General features: G+C 48.1%; 1 protein-coding gene across 1 annotated transcript; it reads left to right on the top strand.

Moving 5' to 3' along the window:
• The first annotated feature begins 11,376 nt into the window (after positions 1 to 11,376).
• LOC123452326 lies at positions 11,377 to 16,562 on the top strand. The gene is made up of 4 exons (XM_045128964.1): positions 11,377 to 11,884; positions 12,689 to 12,907; positions 13,026 to 13,746; positions 14,474 to 16,562. Exons 2-4 carry the CDS (start codon positions 12,701 to 12,703, stop codon positions 16,363 to 16,365), a joined length of 2,820 nt encoding a protein of 939 aa, XP_044984899.1. The 5' UTR covers positions 11,377 to 11,884; positions 12,689 to 12,700; the 3' UTR covers positions 16,366 to 16,562.
• The last annotated feature ends 3,552 nt before the right edge of the window (positions 16,563 to 20,114 follow it).

Consider the following 20,114-nt stretch of genomic DNA (forward strand, 5'->3'; position numbering starts at 1 on the left):
ATAACACCACTAGAGGAAAAACAACATACAACATATCAAAATACCAAACGAATACCAAATTCACATGACTATTATTAGCATGACTTATCCCATATCCTCAGGAACAAAAGTAACTACTCTCAAAGCATAATCATAATCATGATCAGAGGGGTAATGAGTATCATCAAGGATCTGAACATAAACTCTTCCACCAAGTAATCCAACTAGCATCAACTACAAAGAGTAATCAACACTACTAGCAACCTTACAACTACCAATCGGAGTCGCGAGACGGAGATTGGTTACAAGTGATGAACTATGGTTTGGAGATGAGATGGTGCTGATGAAGATGTTGATGGTGACGAGTCCCCTGCGATGAGAGGAGTGTTGGTGATGACGATGGCGACGATTTCCCCCTCCGGGAGGGAAGTTTCCCCGGCAGGATCGTCCTGCCGGAGCTCTAGATTGGTTCTGCTCAAGTTCCGCCTCGTGGCGGCGGCGAAACCACGAAAAAGCTCCCTTCTGATTTTTTCTGGACGAAACCCTCCATATAGCAAAAGAGGGGGGCCGGTGGGCCAGTGGGCTGCCCACAAGCTCCCATGGCACGGCCTAGGGGGTGGCCGTGCCGTGCAGGCTTGTGGGCACCCCGTGGTGCCCCTCCGGCACTTCTTCGGCCCAGTATTTTTTATAAATTGGAAAAAAAATCTCCGTTGATTTTCACGGTGTTTGGAGTTGCGCAGAATAGGTATCTCAACTTTGCTCCACTTTCAGGCCAGAATTCCAGTTGCCGATATTCTCCCTCTTCATGTAAATCTTGCAAAATAAGAGAGAAAAGGCATAAGAATAGTACCGTGAAGTGAAATAACAGCAAAATAAGCGATAAATATCAACATGAAAACATGATGCAAAATGGAAGTATCAGGCGTTACAGTGGAGAAGCTCCCGGAGGTCAATCCTCCCTCCGACAAGGTGCCGGGAAGAGGTCTCATGACGCTCCCGATCTCGGAAGAGCTGCGGCGGCGGAACGATGGAGAAATTCGCGATTCCAGAAAGTCTGTGAGGGTTTTCTCTCGGGACTCTAAATATAGGCCAAAGGAGGGCACCGGAGGAGGTGGGACACACCCAGACGACCTCCTGACGCGTCATATGGCCTGGTCGCGCCAGCACGTCGCCTGGGAGGCCCCTGGCCCCCCTATGGCCCTTCTTCGGTGATCCGGAAGCTTTTGTTTCGCTGATTTTTTTAATATTTTTTCTGGATTTTTTCGGGCTTCGAAAAAGTGGGTTAAAGCCCCTGCAAAATAGACATCAACACACAAAAACTGCCACTAGGTGCACTTAGTTAGTAGGTTAGTCCAAATATGTGTAAACTGATATAAAAGTGTAGCAAAACATATGACAATGTCACCCAAAAGATCATGGAACAAGTAAAAATTATAGATACGTTTGGGACGTATCACCCTCCGCAAGCTCGGACTACGTCATCAAAACCGAGCACATTGACTAGCTAAGACGCACTCATGCTCAATTTGTTTTCTTTTTTCAAAGTTGTAACTTTTGTTCGATTCAACCAAGCACTTATTTATGTCGAGCAAAGAAGTTGTTTGTTAAAAACTTTGTTTGTCAAAAACATTGTTTTTTAAAACTACTTCCTTTACCAGAGTCAACTAGGGGCTCTTAAATTATATGAGTCGTTTTATGATAGATATTTTCTTCTTAGTCGCTGCAAAGTCTTTTCTACCACTCCTTTTTTAACTCGAGTGTACGAACAATAGTTGTATGGCTTGGTTTCTCTTTAAAGCCGCTCGAGTTTAGTTTTCCCAATTGGCCTATGAGAAGTACTCCGCCTTCCGGATACGGAGGTTGAAGCCGAAGGCTGACGTGTTTAAAGTTTAGAGATCGAATGTGTCATGTTAAAGCATGACGGAAGCGCAAATTATTTTTAACACCAACCTGAGTCACAGAGCTATTGCGCACCGCGTTTCCGTTCCTACAAGTATGCTGCCAAGCAAGGGTTTGATACTCAGGACGATTTCACGACTCGACCCGAGTCTCATGGGCTACTGGGATTAGGGTTTTTGTTTTATCCTTGAGGTGCATTTCAAACTTTAGGCCGACACACGCCTTAAGGGTTATTGGTTATACATCTCGACAGTAAATAAGTTACAGCGAATGGAAATAAATTCCACTAAAACTCAGCCCAAGACCGAGGTGGTGCACCGTCTAGGAAGCGGTCCGGCATAAAACTTGGTTGCGAGTGGCTGGCTCCATAGAGAACTTTTTCGGCGTTAAGCTCGAATAACCTCCTTCAAACGTTTTTAAAGATGAGCTGGTATATGACTCCTAGGATGCAATCCCGTGTTGGAGCTTGGCTGGAAGAGGACAACGCCGCACAGGAAAAACTTTGAACCCGAGGTGTGGCGTAAAAATAATAAGGCATTGATAAAGGTCAAGAATTTAAAAAGGATCCTCGGATGCGTGACGTGTGAACTCCTCGAATACCCGACGTGTGAACTCTTCAGATACACCTTGGAGATCCTCAAGATCAAAGATGGGAAATTTATAGAACCAGTTTTCAAGACCGACGATCAAAGACGAAGAACAATACGAAAGAATTGAGGACTGTCCTCATCTTGAAGACCGGTTCACGGGTCTACTGACGGTGTCCTTCACTAGGGGTACTCACCACGTCGTCTCCTGACCAGGTGCGACAGGCCGAGGACCCCCATGGATGTTCACTAATGGGATTCTTCGGGCAACCCATGTCGTATACAAGGAAGATTCCACAAGACTTGGCGATCAAGACAAGGACTTCTCTCCACTGACGTAGCCGACTAGGACTCGTGTTATCCTAGGCCTCTGATACATTATATAAGTCGGGGCTGGGCTAGTCAACAAAGAACATATCATATTCATTAGAACAATATCGTGGTAGATACATGTACTCTGTACTATACCCCATATCAATACAATCAAGCGCGGGACATAGGGTACTATGTCTTCGAGAGAGCCCAAACCTATGTAAAATCTTATTTCCATGTTACCATCGCACCAAGACGCCTAGCACAGGACCCCTACCTCGAGATATGCTTGGAGTCGAACTTTCCTGCACCCTATATGGTGAACCAGTGCGGGCGCCGCAACCATGTCATGGTGGACTTCGGCTCCTTCCAGAAGGGATTCGGCATCGGTCTCACGTCCACCGGGACTGTTCGGGTTGCGGGCTATGACAAGGAAGAGTAGGACATGGGAGACAGCGGGAGCTCAACTCCCGTGAGCCGTTTAGCGTCCCATGCCCGGGGGAAGGTAGTTTTCTTGGCCGATGACGCCTCGACATGACGGGTCCACGTCAGCCTCGAGCTTGACGACGTGCGGCCCGAGCTCCTCCCGCTCTCTCTTGATTGGAGTGGTCCGCCGCGAGCTCGAGGCGCACGTGGATGAGCTCCCAGCATAAGAGGAGCCAGAGGAGGTGCGGCGTTAAACCACGAGCTCACGGCATTCGAAATCCGGCGGCGGCCGGCTACCATAGTCCGTCCACCTCCACACCCTCCCCCCCCCCCCCCCCCCCGCTTGCGTGCAGCGTGAGAGATGCAATGCCCGCAGCGCTCCGTGTCATCCCCACCATTTCCGTGGCCATCCATGGGTGATAATCCCCAAGTGCAAGGAATCATCGTAGTACTTCCCAAAGGTGGGAGTGGTAAGTATGGAGTGTCGAACCCACAAGCAGCTAAAGGTAAGATCAATATTTTCTCAAGTCCTATATGCCATCGATACGACTCTACATACACCGAATGTTTGCTTCTATCTAGTAACGAAAAATAAAACTCTGTTGTGGGTATAAAGAGGATAGCTTTGCATCATATTGGAGAACTAAAATATAAACATATTTGCTGCACTAAATAAAGTTAGAATATATTACAATATATTACAAATAGCGAGTGTGAAATAATGATGGTATGGAGTGTGGAATCATCCTAGGCAATTGATAACAAGATCGGTAATCATTCTTCGAATTTTATATGAGGGAGAGGCATGAGCTAACATACTTTCTGTACGTGGATCATATGAACTTATGATTGAATCTCTAGCAAGCATCTGCAACTACTAGAGATCATTGAGGTAAACCCAACCATAGCATTGAACATCAAGTCCCCTTTACTCCCATACGCAAACCACTCTCTTACTCGGGTGTAAGCTTCTACCACTCTAGCCGCCCACTATAAGCGAATCATGAACATATTGCAAACCCTAAAGCGATAACTCCCTCACGTGTGCGCTGCACGAAGGGCACTATAGGACAACACCAAAATAAAACATACACTCAAATCAATCAAGATCATCAATCAACCCAAAGGACAACATAAATCTACTCCAATATCAACACATTATTGATTAATAGTATGTGACATGAAACACCATGTTCAAGTAGGGGATTACAGCTGGGTGCGGGAGACTGGACCGCCATAGATAGATGAGGGAAGGTGATGGAGACAGTGATGTTGATGAAGACGATCACCACATCGATGGTTCCTCCAGCGACACTCCGGCGCCGCCGGAAGAGAGGGGGAGAGATCCCCCCTTAGGTTTCCTCCTCCATGGACTCTAGGGAGAGGTTCTTCCTCTGGTCCTTGGCCGTCATGGCACCCAGAGGGGCAAGAGCCCCTCCAAGATTGGATATCTCTCTATTTCTCTCCTCTTTTCGATGTTGTTTTCTGGCCCTTCATTGTTTCTTAAATATCCAGAGATCCATAACTCCGATCTAGCTGAAATTTTGAGGGGATTTTTGTCGCGAAAATATCTTCCTTGCGGCAGAAGGAGAGACTCAACCGATTTAAGGGGCAGGCACAAGCCATCAGGGCGTGACTCCACGCACACGTCGTGTCCTGTTGGCTTGTGCCTCCCTCGGGCATCGTCTTGCGTTGATTCCAACTCCTTAAATTCAGATCTATTCCAAACAAAATCTCCGTCAATTTTTATCATGTTTGGAGTTCGTTGGATATGGATTTTCCGCGAAACAAAAAACACAAAAAAAACAGGAACTGGCACTGGATAAATAAGTTACTCCCAAAAATAATGTAAAATGTTGCCAAAAGTATATGAAAGTTGTAGAATATTGACATGAATACTTCATAAATCATCGATACATTCTAGACGTGTCAAGGTTCGGTACGGGGAGCTAGGGTTTTTTTAGTCTCGTCGACGGCGACAAATTGGGGTGGAGTGGGAGAGGAATCACGGCGGAGGCGAATAGGGTTTGACCCGTATCCGAGCAGTAAACCACAAAAATAGCGGTGGAGGGGGTCTTTTTCTGGGTCACGTTAAAAAATTTATGGGTCGGATCTGTGATAAGGTGTGTGTTTTGGCAAGAAAAAATGGGTTAAACCTGTATACTCGTCGGAATTATACGTTTTTGGCCGTTTTACGGGGTATGCTAGAGATGCTCTTAGGGCATCTCCTTCAGCAACCCAAAAAATTCTCCTCGCATCCGTCCGCGGACGGCGGGCCGGGGGGGGGGGGGGGGGCAGTGTGCGGACACAATGTGGGAGGGCGCCATCCAACCGTAGCCGCATACATTACAACCCGAATTTTAACAAACTCGACGAAATTCATGCAAACCAGACGATATTCATCAAAGTTCGGATTGGAAATAGCACAAACCATCTATATATACCATGCAAATTAAGTCTAGTACAACAAGGTCTCAAATTTGACTACATCAACGAGATGTCCAACAAGTTTTAGATCAAGGGATCATGTCGTCCCACACATACTATCCCTTCTGCTTCATCGAAGAGTTTGTGCACATAAATGGTCGTCCGTCTGTCCTGTGGTACGCCACGACACGGCCTGCGGCTATATATAATGAGTAGACCAACATTTTGTGAATGAAGCAATCATCAAGTTCAGCAAGAGGAAGCAAAAAAAACTTATGATCATGTATCCCGTCCTCTGCCGCGTGCAATGGTCACCTTGCCTCGAGCTGACAAACCACGTTGCAAAACTTGGTGACGCTGATTTGTATAGTGTGCCAACGATACGACAACAACCTCACGTTGCGTGGTTGAATGATGTACATGTCGTAGGGGCAATGTGCTTTCGTGCATGAATCATTTTGTGCACTTGCTGTCAGAAGGGCTCCCTTGTGGCCGTGCCTACAAAATCTGTGGATACGACCAACCACACATCGCACAACAACTCATCCTTCATGGTCGAGTGGTTCATCATCCTTTAAACTCTAGAAAACGACATAACATTTGAAAATAAGCTCAATGGCACTTGACCGAGCACGTGTCGGGCATGGCGTTTGTTATGGAGGTCACCGACGGGGGGCGGAGCGTACATGGGTACAAACGGCTCCAGGGTGGAAAGCTCGTTGGTGATGGTCGCGGACGTCCGACAATGCCTCCGTGACGGGCAGAGGCGTACAAGAAGCAGCGGCGACAAAGGTGAAGGATGTGGATGCAAAGCACAGGGGAAGAGGTGGAGTGCAAGAAAATGATACCAACGCGGGGGATTTGGTGGGCGGGGTGTCGGATAACGATGTCTTTTGTGTCCGGACTCTCGCAAAGATCCCACATATGTCTCAATTTATAATTTTTTTGTATCTCGGCCGCGTTGTTGACTAGTAATGGGACGACTTTCGCGTAATGCACGCAGTTTGCGGATGGGCGTCCTCAGAACATGGTTAATAGTACAGCCAGCCGTTGGCTATATGATGTTGATACGTCATCTATAACCAAGCTTATAGCCGGTAAGTAAAATAGATATATATAAATAAGTATTACTTTATTAATATAATGTCCATCATCCTCTTTTGCAAAGTGTTTAGGAGCACGTGTTACAGCCGGCTGTTAGTTTATAGCCGGTTTTTTCCTCTTTCTCCTCTTCTCTGTCATCTAACTCGTCATAAATATATTATTTTTAGTCTTACGGGTCACGTATGTCATCCTATTATATTTGTTATTACAAAATGATAATGGTATGTGATTGAAATTTGTAGCGGATAATGGAATACGCCCACAGAAACCAGCGAAGGCTCCGCAGTTCACGCCATCTCACAGCATCAACTAGTAGTAGTACAGTAGTAGGAGTAGGAGTACTAGAACCGTAGGTCTATAGTACTAGCCAAGTAGGTACCCTGCAGTCATAGAGTAGGCAGTCAGTACCTTGGCTGAGAATGGGCAGCCTGCACTGCACTCGAACTGAAATCATCTACGTTAATGTTACTAGTAAATATGTTGCAACGGAAAAAATTTAATGATACCCTACGTAATAACAACGGCCTAGAACATAAGCGTGATGATTTGATTTGCGACTTCTACATGGAAATTTATAAAAGAAGTCATATGTTATTTACATGGTCCACTAAAGATTTCATGAGCATTGGAATTTTATATCACCTACTTATAGTTTAAATCCAAAGTTGGCACAATTTTGAATTCGAATTTGAAAAGAGCGGACAAATACTCTCCGAAAACTGTTGGAAAATTTTATACATATATTTTATAAGTAGTAGCATCCGTAAAATTTTCCTATATATTTCGTAGAGTGTTGAGTATTGAAACATTTAGATTATACTAATCCTGAAAAGCTTATGGCGGAGTAGAGGAGGAGAAGATATTCCAACAAATTTCGTTTTTTTATTTTCTTTCAACCCCTCCTTTTCACTGACTAATGGGTCTCCTCGGTGAGTCCAGTAGTGTCATCTCCAAGGACACGCGTGTCCAACCCCCTGCCCGGCTGTCTCTCCCTCCACTCCACTACCTCTCTCTTCACTCTTTTCCTCCCTCCTTGGATCCCCTTTCTTGTCAAGCTCGCCGGGGACGCCGCCGCTTGCCATCGCAACGCAAGATGCAAGAACCGGCGGGATCTGCCAGCCCCGAGTCCGAATCGACGTCCACACCTCCAGCTCCGACATGCACGCCCGCTAGAAGCCGCCATGAACCACACCACCTTGTTTCTCCAGTGCGTTCTTGCTCCTAGATAGTTCCTAGCTCCATTGTTGCTCCTGTCGTCCCTTTAATGGTGATTTCGGGCGCCGGCATGCAGGAACCTTTTGAACCAAGGTCGCCTTTCTCGGATCCGTCGGCCGCCGTTGCGACGTCGTCGCGGTCATTCTCCTCCCCGTGCAGATACAGGGACCATGACGGGCTCTGCGTCGTCCGCGTCTCCTTTGGACCACAGACTCGAAGCCGCGTGTCCCTCCTACTTCTTCCTCGACCTCTGACCGCCATCGATGTTGTCTGGAAGTCGGTGTTGTCCATACTCTCGCCTCCTGAGCCATCCGACCCCGCCACGAACCACAGGGTGAGGGGTCGCCTCTGCCTGCTGCTAGCTTGCTTTGCTGCTTGTTGTTGTTGCCGCTACTGGCTGCTTGCTTTGCCGCTTGCTGCCGCTGGTTCTTTTGCTTGCCGCTGCTGCTTTCCTTTGTTGCTGCTGCTGGCCTTGCGGGTAAATGAGAGAAAGAAATAAAGTTCTACATCTCTACAGGGAGATGGCTAGATTCACCGCTGTACAGACTATAGAGAGATGACCATGTTTTAGTACCTTTTAATTTACTTGCTCCTCAGTGTCAGACTAAGGCTAGTCTTCCTTGTGCATAAAAGTTTTAGAAAAATGCTCAACTTGCTGATCTTGTAAAATCCATAACAAAATGATTCTTCTATTGTGTCACTGTTTGCACCTTTATTTAGTTTATTAATCTTCCTCTCACTGTTTCAATATTTAGTTTATTAATCTTTCTCATCATCTCCATCGCCAGCGTACTTATGTTTATCGACATCGTCAATGTCGGTGGTCTTAGTAACGGACTATGGCAAGTGTGCTCTGCCGGTAGGCAATGCCTCTCATCCTCCGCCGGCCGGCCATGCCTCTCCTCCTGATCACCTTCAGCCTACTTATTCATTGGTTCCTGAGAAGTCTCCTCGATGTTGCGGATAACTTGCAAACATATTTAAATTGGTGATACTTGGAGCAAGGTGGGATTATTCCACGTGAAATAACCACATATCTTTTTTTCACGACATGAGTATGTTATAGTTTTTTTTTTAACTTAGGTGTATGCTACAGGTCAACTGGCTACCTTGATTAGAATTTGATCGTACGAAAGGGGGTTTTATGTAAAACTGGAAAAACGGTTCACTGTCACTTAAAAGAGGGACTGCGGGTTAGTTCGGATAAAATATAGGGGGTTTTGTGCAAAACGTAAAATAACGGTTCGACTTGACTAACATAAGGACTGTGGGTTGAATCCTCAAAAACGGAAGGGCTTTTTTACATAATTTTCATGACGGACCACAGAAGCACTACGTGCGTGAAGAGATTTCTGGTCTCACCACCACGACTACGATCGAGCCGAGCGGCTCCCCAAGCGGCAACGGCGGTCGCGTAAACCTTTCTTTCCGTCCTCGCAGTCGGGAGACGAGACGAGACGGGACGGGACGGGACGGGACGGCGAGCGCTCACGTGACCAGGGTACGATGCGCCAGCCCCGAGCTGGTTCGGTACTCCCGCACTCGTAGTGTACCTGGGTCTGGGTGACTGCGTGGCGTGCGTGTGCGGACAAGCGCGCGAGAGAGAATCAATCCAGTCCCCCGGAACGGGCGGCAGATCGGATGCGTGCTCCATCGGGGCAGAGACCAAAGTCGCTTCTCTTCTCTCGTGTGACCCGCCCATGGATTGGATTCTCTTTCCCCTCCCTTCCGGTGCAGCACAGCACCATCGTCGAGCGCCACATTTTTGTTTTGTTTCAACCTCGCTCGTTCTTTTAGAGGTGAAAATGCAAGTACGGAACGGAAGGCATACACCTCGGATCCATGCGATGCGAGCACTGCAGTACAGGGGGTTGGTCGCTTTCACTTCATTCACAGGAAGGAGGGCGTCCCGGTAGATTGCGAGACGTTGCCTTCCCTCTGACGCCCACGTACACGGTACAAGTTGTACGTACTGCAAAGACAAAGACACATGACGCTGCTCCTGTCCTGGCAGTGACACCCGCCGCGGACCACGAGGACCAGAATCAGGAGCTCCAAAAACGGGAGATCCGCTCCGCTCAACTTATTACGACCGGCACCACCGACCGTACTGGAACTGCAATACACAACCAGCCCGTACGCACAAATAAATTCTTCCTCAGTTCTAAAATTATTTTCTTAGATTTGTTCATCTCCTTACGTTTTAGTATCTAGATGCATTTACATCTAAAAAAATCTAAGACAAAAACTTTGAGACGGATAAAGTAAAACGGAGGCACGGTGTGTGAATCCTGCCCAATTCCACGCAAGGACGACACCGTTCAAGCCTCAAACCGCTGGCCAGCAAGCTAGTAACGGCATGAGTAGTTCAACAAAAGAAGAAAAAAAACCGGCATGAGTAAATATTGGTGCCGAACCCTGTGCTATGCTTTTGACACTGGTACGTAGTACACCAGTAGCAGCACCGTGTCAACAACCGTAGCGGTCTACTACCCTACCGTGTCGCCGGCGACGGTCATCTGGCACTGGCCGGCCACTTGGGTCTGCACCTGCTCCTGCTGCTCCTGCACCCTACGGCCACATTGAATTTGGAAGACCATGCCCATTGCCCATGCCGGCCCGGCCCGGCCCGCACAACGACCTATGCACCCCCAAAGTATGTGCAAAAATGAATGAATGAATGAATACCGTAGGCCGTACCGTACTCTACCACCTTTGGCGCCCACAGCAATCCCTCCCTTCCTCCCCTGGATTGTTCGTAGTATATCCCGGCAGGGAGTGGTATTCACTAACTACTGGAGTATTCAGTAGATCAGTCATACTTACTCTAGTAATTGGAGTACTACAGTAGTTGTAGAAATCAGCGGTGGTGTGGCCAATTATGTGGATCCGCTCCATAAATTTTGGAAACTAAAGCAGGTTTGGTACTGCCTGGTCCTATTCAAGTACTACATAACCATCACCGTGACAGTAGTACTACTTGAAGATGTTTCTCTCTCCTCCACCAGGGGTGGGGCCACTTTGTCAGACGCACTCTCTCTCTCTCCTACTAAGCCCCAATCCACATCTTGGAGAGACAGGGGCATGAGATTCTTAATTAATGCTTAATGGAGTAACAAGCACTCCACAACTTAACAGCAACCAAGATCGCGCGCGCACACGTCTCCGAAAGGGACGCCACCCTCCGCAGGTGAGAGAGAGAGGGGAAGATTTTTTCTAGACGAGTGAGAAAGTTTTTTTTTGTGAGAAAAAGAGGGAGGGATTAGGTGGGAGGGAAAGAGCATCACGAGGAGAGAGAAAGGTAGAGAGAGAGAATAAAAGAGAAGGACCAACCGGGATGTCAACAAATCTGCTGTTCGTCCTTTGCGCTAGTTTTTAGAGAGAGGAAGCAGCAAGCTGGTTCCATTCCATCCATCCCCTTCCTGCGAGGAGAGAGATGGGGGGGGGCCCACATCGCAGCCCTCACATGACATGAGGAGTGACCGAGCCCAACCGCGCCCCGCCGATCCATCCAAAAGGAAAGAAATATAATCAGGCGGCGAAGAGGAGAGGAGAGGAGAGGAGAGGCAGAGCGCAGCCATTCGGGTTCGGGGGCCTTCCGCTTCGCCCAAGACAAGAACCCACCAGTTCCGAGCGGAGCCCCCCCTCCAGTCCTCCTCCCTCCCTCCCTCCGCCCCTGGCCCATCGAATCCAGGCCCCGACTCCCCTCCCCGCCCAGACACGCCGCGATTCCTCGCGTCCCCGCCGGAGAATTCCTTCATTGGTCGCCGCCTCTTCCTCCTCCTCCCGGGTTCTTGCGTGGTGGGAGTCTGGGGAGTGGGGGTGCCGGACGCGCTCTTCGCGTCTCCGGCCCATGCTCGTCGTTCGGCCGCCGCTGCGGGCCGCCGGTTCCCATCGGCTGCGGGTCGGCGCCAAGAAGGATCTCTGAGCCCGAGGTAAAAATCTCAAGTTAATTCCGGCCTGGCTTGGTTGTTGTGGCAAAGATGCCATCTTCCCCGTCCGCTCCTGGGTCTTTTTAATGGTTTTCTCCGTCGCCTGTTTTCGGTAAAATCTTTTGGAGGAAGGCCACCTCTTCTCGTCGTGGTTGGGGTTGCCGTTCGATTTGGTTCCTGCCTCAAACTTTCGGTCGGATACGCTGCCGCGAGCGGCCGAGCGATTACATCTGCCCAGTACTGCTGTAGTTTTTTCCTTCTCTTATTGTTAATCCGCGTTTGATGCTGCTGCTGCAGATGAATTATGCTTCTCTTGAACGAATCGGTTCTTAGCAGAGCAGGATTCAGTAGAATCGACATGGTTGGACTGTGGAGGGTTGACTTGTCGCATCTCCTTTATTCTTCCCCCTTCCCTACGCAGTTGACGTCCAAACAGCCAGCCAGGGGATAATAATATCTCCTTCATTATCTCCCTTGTTTCTTGGGATAATAATACAGTATCTACTTAAACCAATTATCCCCAAATTATTAACGCTTTTGCTAATGAATAAATCTGTATGATCATCTGCCTTGAGCTTTTCGTCATCCTCTGCCGTGTAGGCTCGACCGCCATCATTTTTAACTTTATACCAGGGAAAAAGGGGCGGTCGCTCATCACTCATCGCCTTTTCTGCTCTTTGTCAAAGCGATGAATAATGCGTGTTTTTCTTTTCGCATAACTGACGCTGGTTCTCGACAAAAGCGTTATCATTTCTTGCTCTGCTTTATGTATGTAATTCGCCTTTGATTGGATGTCCTGTTGTGCAGATCGCAACAGCAATGGGAGCGAAGGTAGAGGTTGAGGGCTACAAACCTGCGCATTGTGCCATGGGCGATCTCCACGCGAGCGCAAATGGCTGGAGGTTTCCGTACGAGGAGGAGACGTCGAACGGCTTCGTGACTGCTGAGGCGGCTGGTTATTCGGAGTATGATAAAGAGATGTTCAGGCGCACAATGCTGGCGCATGAGGCTGTGTTTAGACAGCAGGTACATACATTTCCTCAATTGGTTAAACGTCAATGCAGCAACACACTAGATGATTTCAGTTTTCCCTTTGATGTCCTCCGTGTTTTCTGGGCTTGACAACAACTCTCTTGCTGTCCAGGTGTATGAATTGCATCGGGTTTACAGAGTACAGAGAGACCTGATGAAGCAGCATCAGAGCAGAGAAATGCATGCATGCTCGACACTGGAAGATGCGTCACAGAGAAATTCACCATCACAAATTCCACCACATGGTGCCAACATGATTGGTACTGCTGCTCTGAACAATGAGAAAAGCCACTCGTCGAAGTTCCCTAGGGAAGGCAGTGTCCAGTCCTCGCCGAATGGATTTCCCTCAAGTGATGCTACTTTACCCACCAAACAAGGCAGGTTTGACCTTGAGCTCGGAGCTGAGCATTATGTTGAAGATGACCATGCATCGGACAGTAAGCCTATAGATTTCCTTGGTGTATCACCGGATACAAAACATCCGAATGATGCTGGTGTCGCATTAGCTAGAGCGCAAGGCTTGGGGATGTTCGGTCATAATAGTGCAACCTCCCTTCCGCCGAGTACAGGTAATCTTGTAGGCCACCATGTTGCTGACCTGAATAAGCCAATTCCGGGCCCTTATATGGCCAGAACAAATGGGGCAGTATCGGGAGGTCCTTCGTATACCCTGGAGAACTCTTGGCAGCAGTCTCCATGGAGATCAAGCGCAACTAACTGTAGTTTCAATAAAGAATATTCCAAGGACAAGCGTATTAATGAAGCCACAAGCTCTAACTTCTTTGATGCAAGTTCCAGGATAAAACAGGAGGCCAAACCACTGATCGATAAAGGTAACAGTAAGCTCCACTCAAAGCATCATCTCTTTTAGTATTATTTTTTCCTGGTTGTGCTAGATCTTTCTGTATTTGCATTGTGAATATCTTAGCATATTTACCATATTAGAGGACCACAAATCAACTCAACACTATGGGTACGGGTTCACTGAAATTCTGAAAGAAATGGGGCTGCCACGTAACATAACCTATAGGCCTGTAGGGTGAAGTGAATGTACAATATTCATGCTAACTATGGTTGATAATATATTTGAACTAACCCAATAGTGTGCTAATTTTATTTGTTACATGCAGAACTACATTTCCTTAACTATGCATGTTCAAGTATCAGGTTTCCCGCGCATTCTTTTGAATTCTCTTTTTTTAGTGCACCACTTAATTGTGGCGTGAAGCCCTGAACCCTTTCATAGCCTTTGAGTTTTTTTTTTTTGTGTGTGTGTGTGTTTGGGGGGGGGGGGGGGGGTGTCCTGTAAGGCGTGACGCACTATTATAATCTGTTGCAGGTTAGTTTTGCAGCTATTGTAAAGAATCAGTCTGTTGGTCTGTAATAGTCTAATGTAAAATACTGATGTGTGTGTTATGCGTTTAGGTGCAGTATATGTCTTTTCTGGATGGTGGGTGTACCATGCTGTTGATCATTGTGCTGCATTTTCTTTTATTGCTAGGCACTTACAGTTGACTTGATCCATTGTGATAATCAGTCTATTTTGTTCCAATTCTTCAGGGAAACGTGCCAGCAGCACAAGTTTTCTTGCACCCAGATGCAGTGGCATGGATCCACAAAAGATGTTCAGTGCTGCTGACAGGGGATCTGCAAGCAGTAACAAGTTTATTTACCAATGTCCGAATAGTTCATCCGGATGGTTTTCAGGAAGTCCTTTGGAAGCCTCTGCTATCAATAATCTTCCTGGACATGACCATCTACGCTATCCAAGTAGTACACTTGGTACTCCATTCACTTCTATGCACACAGACCAACCTTCTGCTGCCTCTCGTGTCGGTTCTTGCATAGTAGATCCACGGAGCTATAACATCAGTGCTGATGTCCAGTCATTTCCAAGTTTCAATGGATCTTCAACTGTCAATTCATATGCGTGCTTCAGTGCTGCGAACCAAAGCATTGGAACCTTATCATGTAATCTGAAAAAAATCAATAACTCAGATGGCAGCTATTCTGGCATTCCACTTGATTCATTGTCTGCATCACGACCATGGCATCAGGTAACAGTTTCAAGTGACCTGGAGCAAAACAACAAGCTGATGTTTGGACACCCAACACGGCACTGTCATGAAGATCCTGATTCTGCAAATGGTAAGGTCAGAAAGAACTTTAATTTGAATGAAGCATTGTCAGATGGTCAAGAAGATATTCTTGTGGAGCAAGACGTGGGATGTTCAAGCAGTTTACAACATGTCAAAGTTGAGGGCTCGGTATCTGGGATCTCTTGGCTCAGTAAGAAAGCTTCATGTGCAGATTGCACAGGTTTGGAAGAGCCAAGGAAGGTGTTTGAACATTCTTATGGGACCACAGTGCTGATGAACATCAATGAAGATATAACGGGGGCAGCTGTGGCTCTTTGCAATTTGCCAGATTCTGCTTCAACATCCGTAGGTTGCGGAACTAAGAAGGACAAGCCTTGTGATAACATTACCGCTAAAACTCAAGAGAGCGCTGAATGTTTACCTCTTTCACGCCAGAAACCCATGCCTGGAGATGGGCAAGCTGCTGAAGGCATTACCAATAAGGCTGGTGCTGCTGCCTGGAATTTTATTGATCTGAATGAAGATGCACCAAATGAAGATAATTCAGAGTCATCTGTGGTGTCAAGTGATTGCCATGTGACCTCCTTACAGAACAACCATGCTAAGCCTAAGTTTCTGATTGATTTGGAAGTGCCAGCTTGCGAAGATGATGATACTGCTACAGCTGCAGCAGAGAGCATTCTTGCTTTGTCGATGGATGTGCCAGCCACTGCAGAGATACCTGATGATATGTTGCAGTGGTTTGCAGAGCTCGCCGTATCAAGCATCGGCGACCATGCCGGGAAAGGGGAGGTCCAAGGCCGCGCCAATAATTCAAGTGACGATGATCTAGATTCATTCGAATCGTTGACACTGAAGCTTGAAGACGTCAAGACTGTTGAGTTCTGCAGCAGGCCACTGCCGCCCGCGACAACAGATGATGAACAAACTGTCTCACTGGTGGACCTCCTTTCGAAGCCGAAGAGAGGCCAGCAAAGGAAGCGTCGGCAGAAGCGCGACTTCCAGAAAGACATCCTGCCTAGCATCTCGTCGCTGTGCCGCCCTGAGATCATCGAGGACATCCAGCTGCTCGAGGGGCTGGTTCAGACGACCGGTGGATCCTGGGAGTCAAGCTTAACCAGGCGACGACGGACGAGGTGTAACAAGAGATCCAAGAAAAGGGTGCTGGACGCCGTAGAAGAGGAGGCCCAGATCAGCGTAGAAGAAGAGGTCCAGGTCAGCCCGCCAGCTAAACCCGACGACGAGGGCGTAGAAGCTGACAGCAACATAGGCATGATTGGGTGGGGGAGAACGACGAGGCGGTGTCGCAGGACGAGATGCCCGTCGGCTATCACCGTCGCCGCTGCATCATGAAGAAACATTGGTGGCGCAATTGCGCTATTGGGCAAGCATCCTGAAACGTGTTGTAGTTGAACTGGATGTAAAAGTGTACATACTTGGGTGGTCAATTTGGATGGCCGGCAATGCTCTTTTGGGTAGAAACTCGTTGGCGTACAATTTGTCATACATTCTTAACCGAAGTAGTTGTTGATGAGACATTCGTGGGTAAACCTGTTCATCTTTGAAGGGGTATAGGTGGGGATTCTGGTTTTTATCTTTTTTTTCTTCGGTAGGTTATGCTAGGAGATGTTCTTTTTTTACCTGAAGTGTTGGTTCGCTCATGTGTGGTGCGCAGCGAAATTGAATTGTGGCCGTGGCGCTGATGAGTTTGATCTGTTCGTAGGCTGGAGCTGATGCTGTGGGGCCCAGCACCTGCACGATAATGTGGTTGCCTGCATTGAGTACGCAGCCGATATCAATATTTTCATGACTCGGCTGTCTGAAGTGAAGTCCTGGATGCTTGTTTTTATGGGCGCGCCTGGACCTGTTTGCTGTGAAAACGCTGCCCCCTTTTTTTTGCCGGATTGCGTTGGCAAACACTGTGTGGTATACTGCTCTTTCTGTAAAAGAAAAAAGATCATTTTGGATCAGTAAAGTGAGTAAAGCATTTACTCTACTTGCGTTTTTTTTTTGTGAAGTGGTCGTGGTTTTTTTTTTTAAATACTGGTCGTGGTTTTAGTTGAAAGAAGGGGTAAGTACTCCCTCGGTAAACAAGTATAAGATCGTTTAGATTTATTACTTTAGTAACCTAGTAAATGCTTTTGTATTTCTTCACATATTCAGAGGATATTGCCACCATTTATTTTTATTTTTAATATTGCCACTTTAGTTGGGGTATAAAAAAGGGAATACCTTTTGAGCGCAGTTCCCTCTCCCATGTCTCAACCCAAGGCAAGCACGAGGACAAACCCCAATCCCAACCAGTACTAGTAGGCAGATCCCATGGTCGTGGGCATCTGGGGCGGGCCCCGCGTGGGTTCCAAAAGCGTAGGTTGCTTTCATTCACAGGAAGAGCGCGGCAGTGGAGTGGAGTGGAGTGCCACCTTGCCAGTAGATAGGAGTGGATATCAATACTACTACAGACGCAGACATACCCGCTCGCTCCGGGCCCGCCTGAGACGCTGCCGGGCGGGCCCCGCACGGGGATCGGGGCGCGCCATAAACAGGGGGATCCTTCCTGCCTGCCTGCCTTCTGTTGGACTGCGACTGCGAGCGGTGGCCATACCCACGTCCACGTAGGCGCAGTCCCGCTGCTGCCGATGCTGGAATCACCAATGCTTTCTGTTCGACAGCCTCGGCCCAGCGCCAACAGTGCCGCTGCCGCTGCCGCTGCCATCAATCCGCGTGTGCTCGTGTCCGCTTTCTACAGGGCCAGGCATGGCGCCATGCCTTGGCCTCTACTTCTACTGTACAGCGCACTGTGCTCGTACGATACTGTACGCTCGTTGTAAACCACAGAGGAAATCATACTACTCCGTGTGTACTCCGCGTGTGTGTGTGTGTGTGTTTGAACGAATCTGCCGGAATCCGTGCGTGACGTGGGTCCTTCCTCGTATGGCTGTATTGCTATGTGGACGTAGTATGATACTATGAGATGCACGTGAGGGGTGTCTTGCTTTTGCTGCGTGGAGGCGGGGCGGGCACGTGAGGCGTGTCTAGATTTTTCACCTAGCTGTGCTGCTGGCCTGCTATGGGTGCACGGATTCAAATCTGGCTGTCGTCGGAACGGAATTGCGTCAGCGAGACGTGAGGGCCTCCGTCGTACTATTGGTAGTATCGTCGTCCTTGTTAAAAATTGGGCGGCCGGCCGGCCGATCGTCGCTTCGCTTGGGGGGATTATGAATGTCCCAAAGGTCAATAAACCAGTGTCAGTGTCGGTGTCGGTGTCAGCGGGTGCGTGGCCAAGTACGTTGGCTTCAATGCGCAGCGGTTCCATGGAAAATCCGGAATCATTTCGAATTGAAAGACCACGGCTAATCTCTTTCTAGGGCAGCTGTCCTTTTCACATGCATTGTCCATGTAGTTTGGAGCATCCACAAGACCACTCTTCAAACGTTCCTTGTACGTTCGAGTGAACCCTATCACCCGCGTACATGGACTACTCGTGACCGGGGTCCGACGAGCCCCTTCCTTGTCCACTCTCTGTTCCATCGTCATTGTCGGCTGAAGCCGGAGGAGCAAAGCCCCTTTGCAGTGGTTGGCAACGAAGCTCCCCTTTCCTTCGTACTTGTGCATGGAGTTGCGGCGTCGGTGATGCTGACTCAAGGATGCATGGTGGCTGCATGGAAAGGGAGGGGCGGCGGTGGGGCTATGTCAAATCCGTTCTAACCCGGGAGGCTCCTTGAACGGTGTGCCAAGTGCGACGCATGTCGACCGTCTCCCGTGGCTGCGCGGCTTGGTGAAGCATGCGTGGCTGTGGAGATGGTGACAAACTCTAGATGCATGGTGATGCATATATGTGGAGGTGGTGCCACTCATGGTCCTCCCGCCAGCCGACGGTGCAGAGTGATGGATGCAGTCTTTCATCTCCTTGGTCTATGTCGATGGTGTGGCGGTGACTAGTGGAACATGCTCGAGTGGATATGTTTGCGAACGAGGGGGGTCGTAGTTGAAGCTCAAGGTAGATGAGATCAGGCTCGATTTGGTGGTGCCTCACGCGTTGTTGGTGGTCCGCACATCTCTTCATTGTCGGCAACTCGCATCGACAGCCAAAGACATGGCGCCATGCGAGGATGCTCGACCACGGTCGTCGCGAGTCACCGAGTTGTGTCCCCGAGTTCACCACGACTGGTTGGCGGGCAGAGGGGCGGGACCCCTATAGTGGTGGATCGTCTCAAACTCATGCGTGGTTGAAAGCACACTTGCTCCGTTGATGGTTTTGATAATTTATGTCAATATACATATTGTTAAACTAATAGTTTTCTTAAGTATATTTCAGGAAAGCTTCAACCTAGGCAAGCAAAAATGGATGGAAATGTGAACCCGTCACGTACAAAGGACAAGCATTGGCAAATGCTACAAGACTACCTTTTTGGTTTAGTGATCGAGGATCACATTGATTCCATAGAAAAGTCAATACTAATAAAAGGGGACGAGGTTTTGATAATGACTCAATTACTCAAGCGCTTGAAGGTATTGTTCCAATGCCCTCAATCACATTATCACATTCAAACATGTCCAAAATCTCCAAGTGAGTCTAGGTCCCATCGAAATCAACTCATCTAGACCCACCGAGACACTCAAGACAAAAGCCACGACGTAAACCCTAGAAACTCGGTGCAACTGAGATGGCATTCGGTCTCACCGAAATGCATGTGCCAATCTTCTGTTATCCATTGTTTTCACTTCAGAACCTGCGAGTGAAACCAATCAAAATTACCGGAGTAAGGAGTTGCTTAGGTCATTACACACCGGCAAACATAATCTATTCATGTGGTCTCATCGAAGCGTCTAACGTTCAAATCATTTGCACTACTTGATGCCTCCGAGATTTTATATCGGTTCCACCGAGTTGGGCATACTTTGTAAGGAAAGTAGATTGTCTACTTTGTGAAGATCTACCCCGAGTGAGGCCAATTCTTCGTGAACATAAGCAATGATGGAATAAAAAGCTTGCTTCTTCGTGTATCCTTCGTGGGTGGAGCCTTTCGTGGACTCGCGAAGTCCTTACCCTCTCTGGATAGAAGTCTTCATCAACGTGCACATACGATATGACCATCTAT

The sequence above is a fragment of the Hordeum vulgare genome, chromosome 5H (assembly GCF_904849725.1).
Source record: "Hordeum vulgare subsp. vulgare chromosome 5H, MorexV3_pseudomolecules_assembly, whole genome shotgun sequence".
Classification (NCBI taxonomy): domain Eukaryota; kingdom Viridiplantae; phylum Streptophyta; class Magnoliopsida; order Poales; family Poaceae; genus Hordeum; species Hordeum vulgare.

Bases quoted from the DNA above. Each gene is read 5' to 3' on its own strand.
- LOC123452326 (XM_045128964.1), top strand. From the start codon at position 12,701: ATGGGAGCGAAGGTAGAGGTTGAGGGCTACAAACCTGCGCATTGTGCC. The intron at 12,908-13,025 runs GTACATACATTT...CTTGCTGTCCAG, and splicing joins AGGCTGTGTTTAGACAGCAG to GTGTATGAATTGCATCGGGT. The intron at 13,747-14,473 runs GTAACAGTAAGC...CCAATTCTTCAG, and splicing joins CAAACCACTGATCGATAAAG to GGAAACGTGCCAGCAGCACA.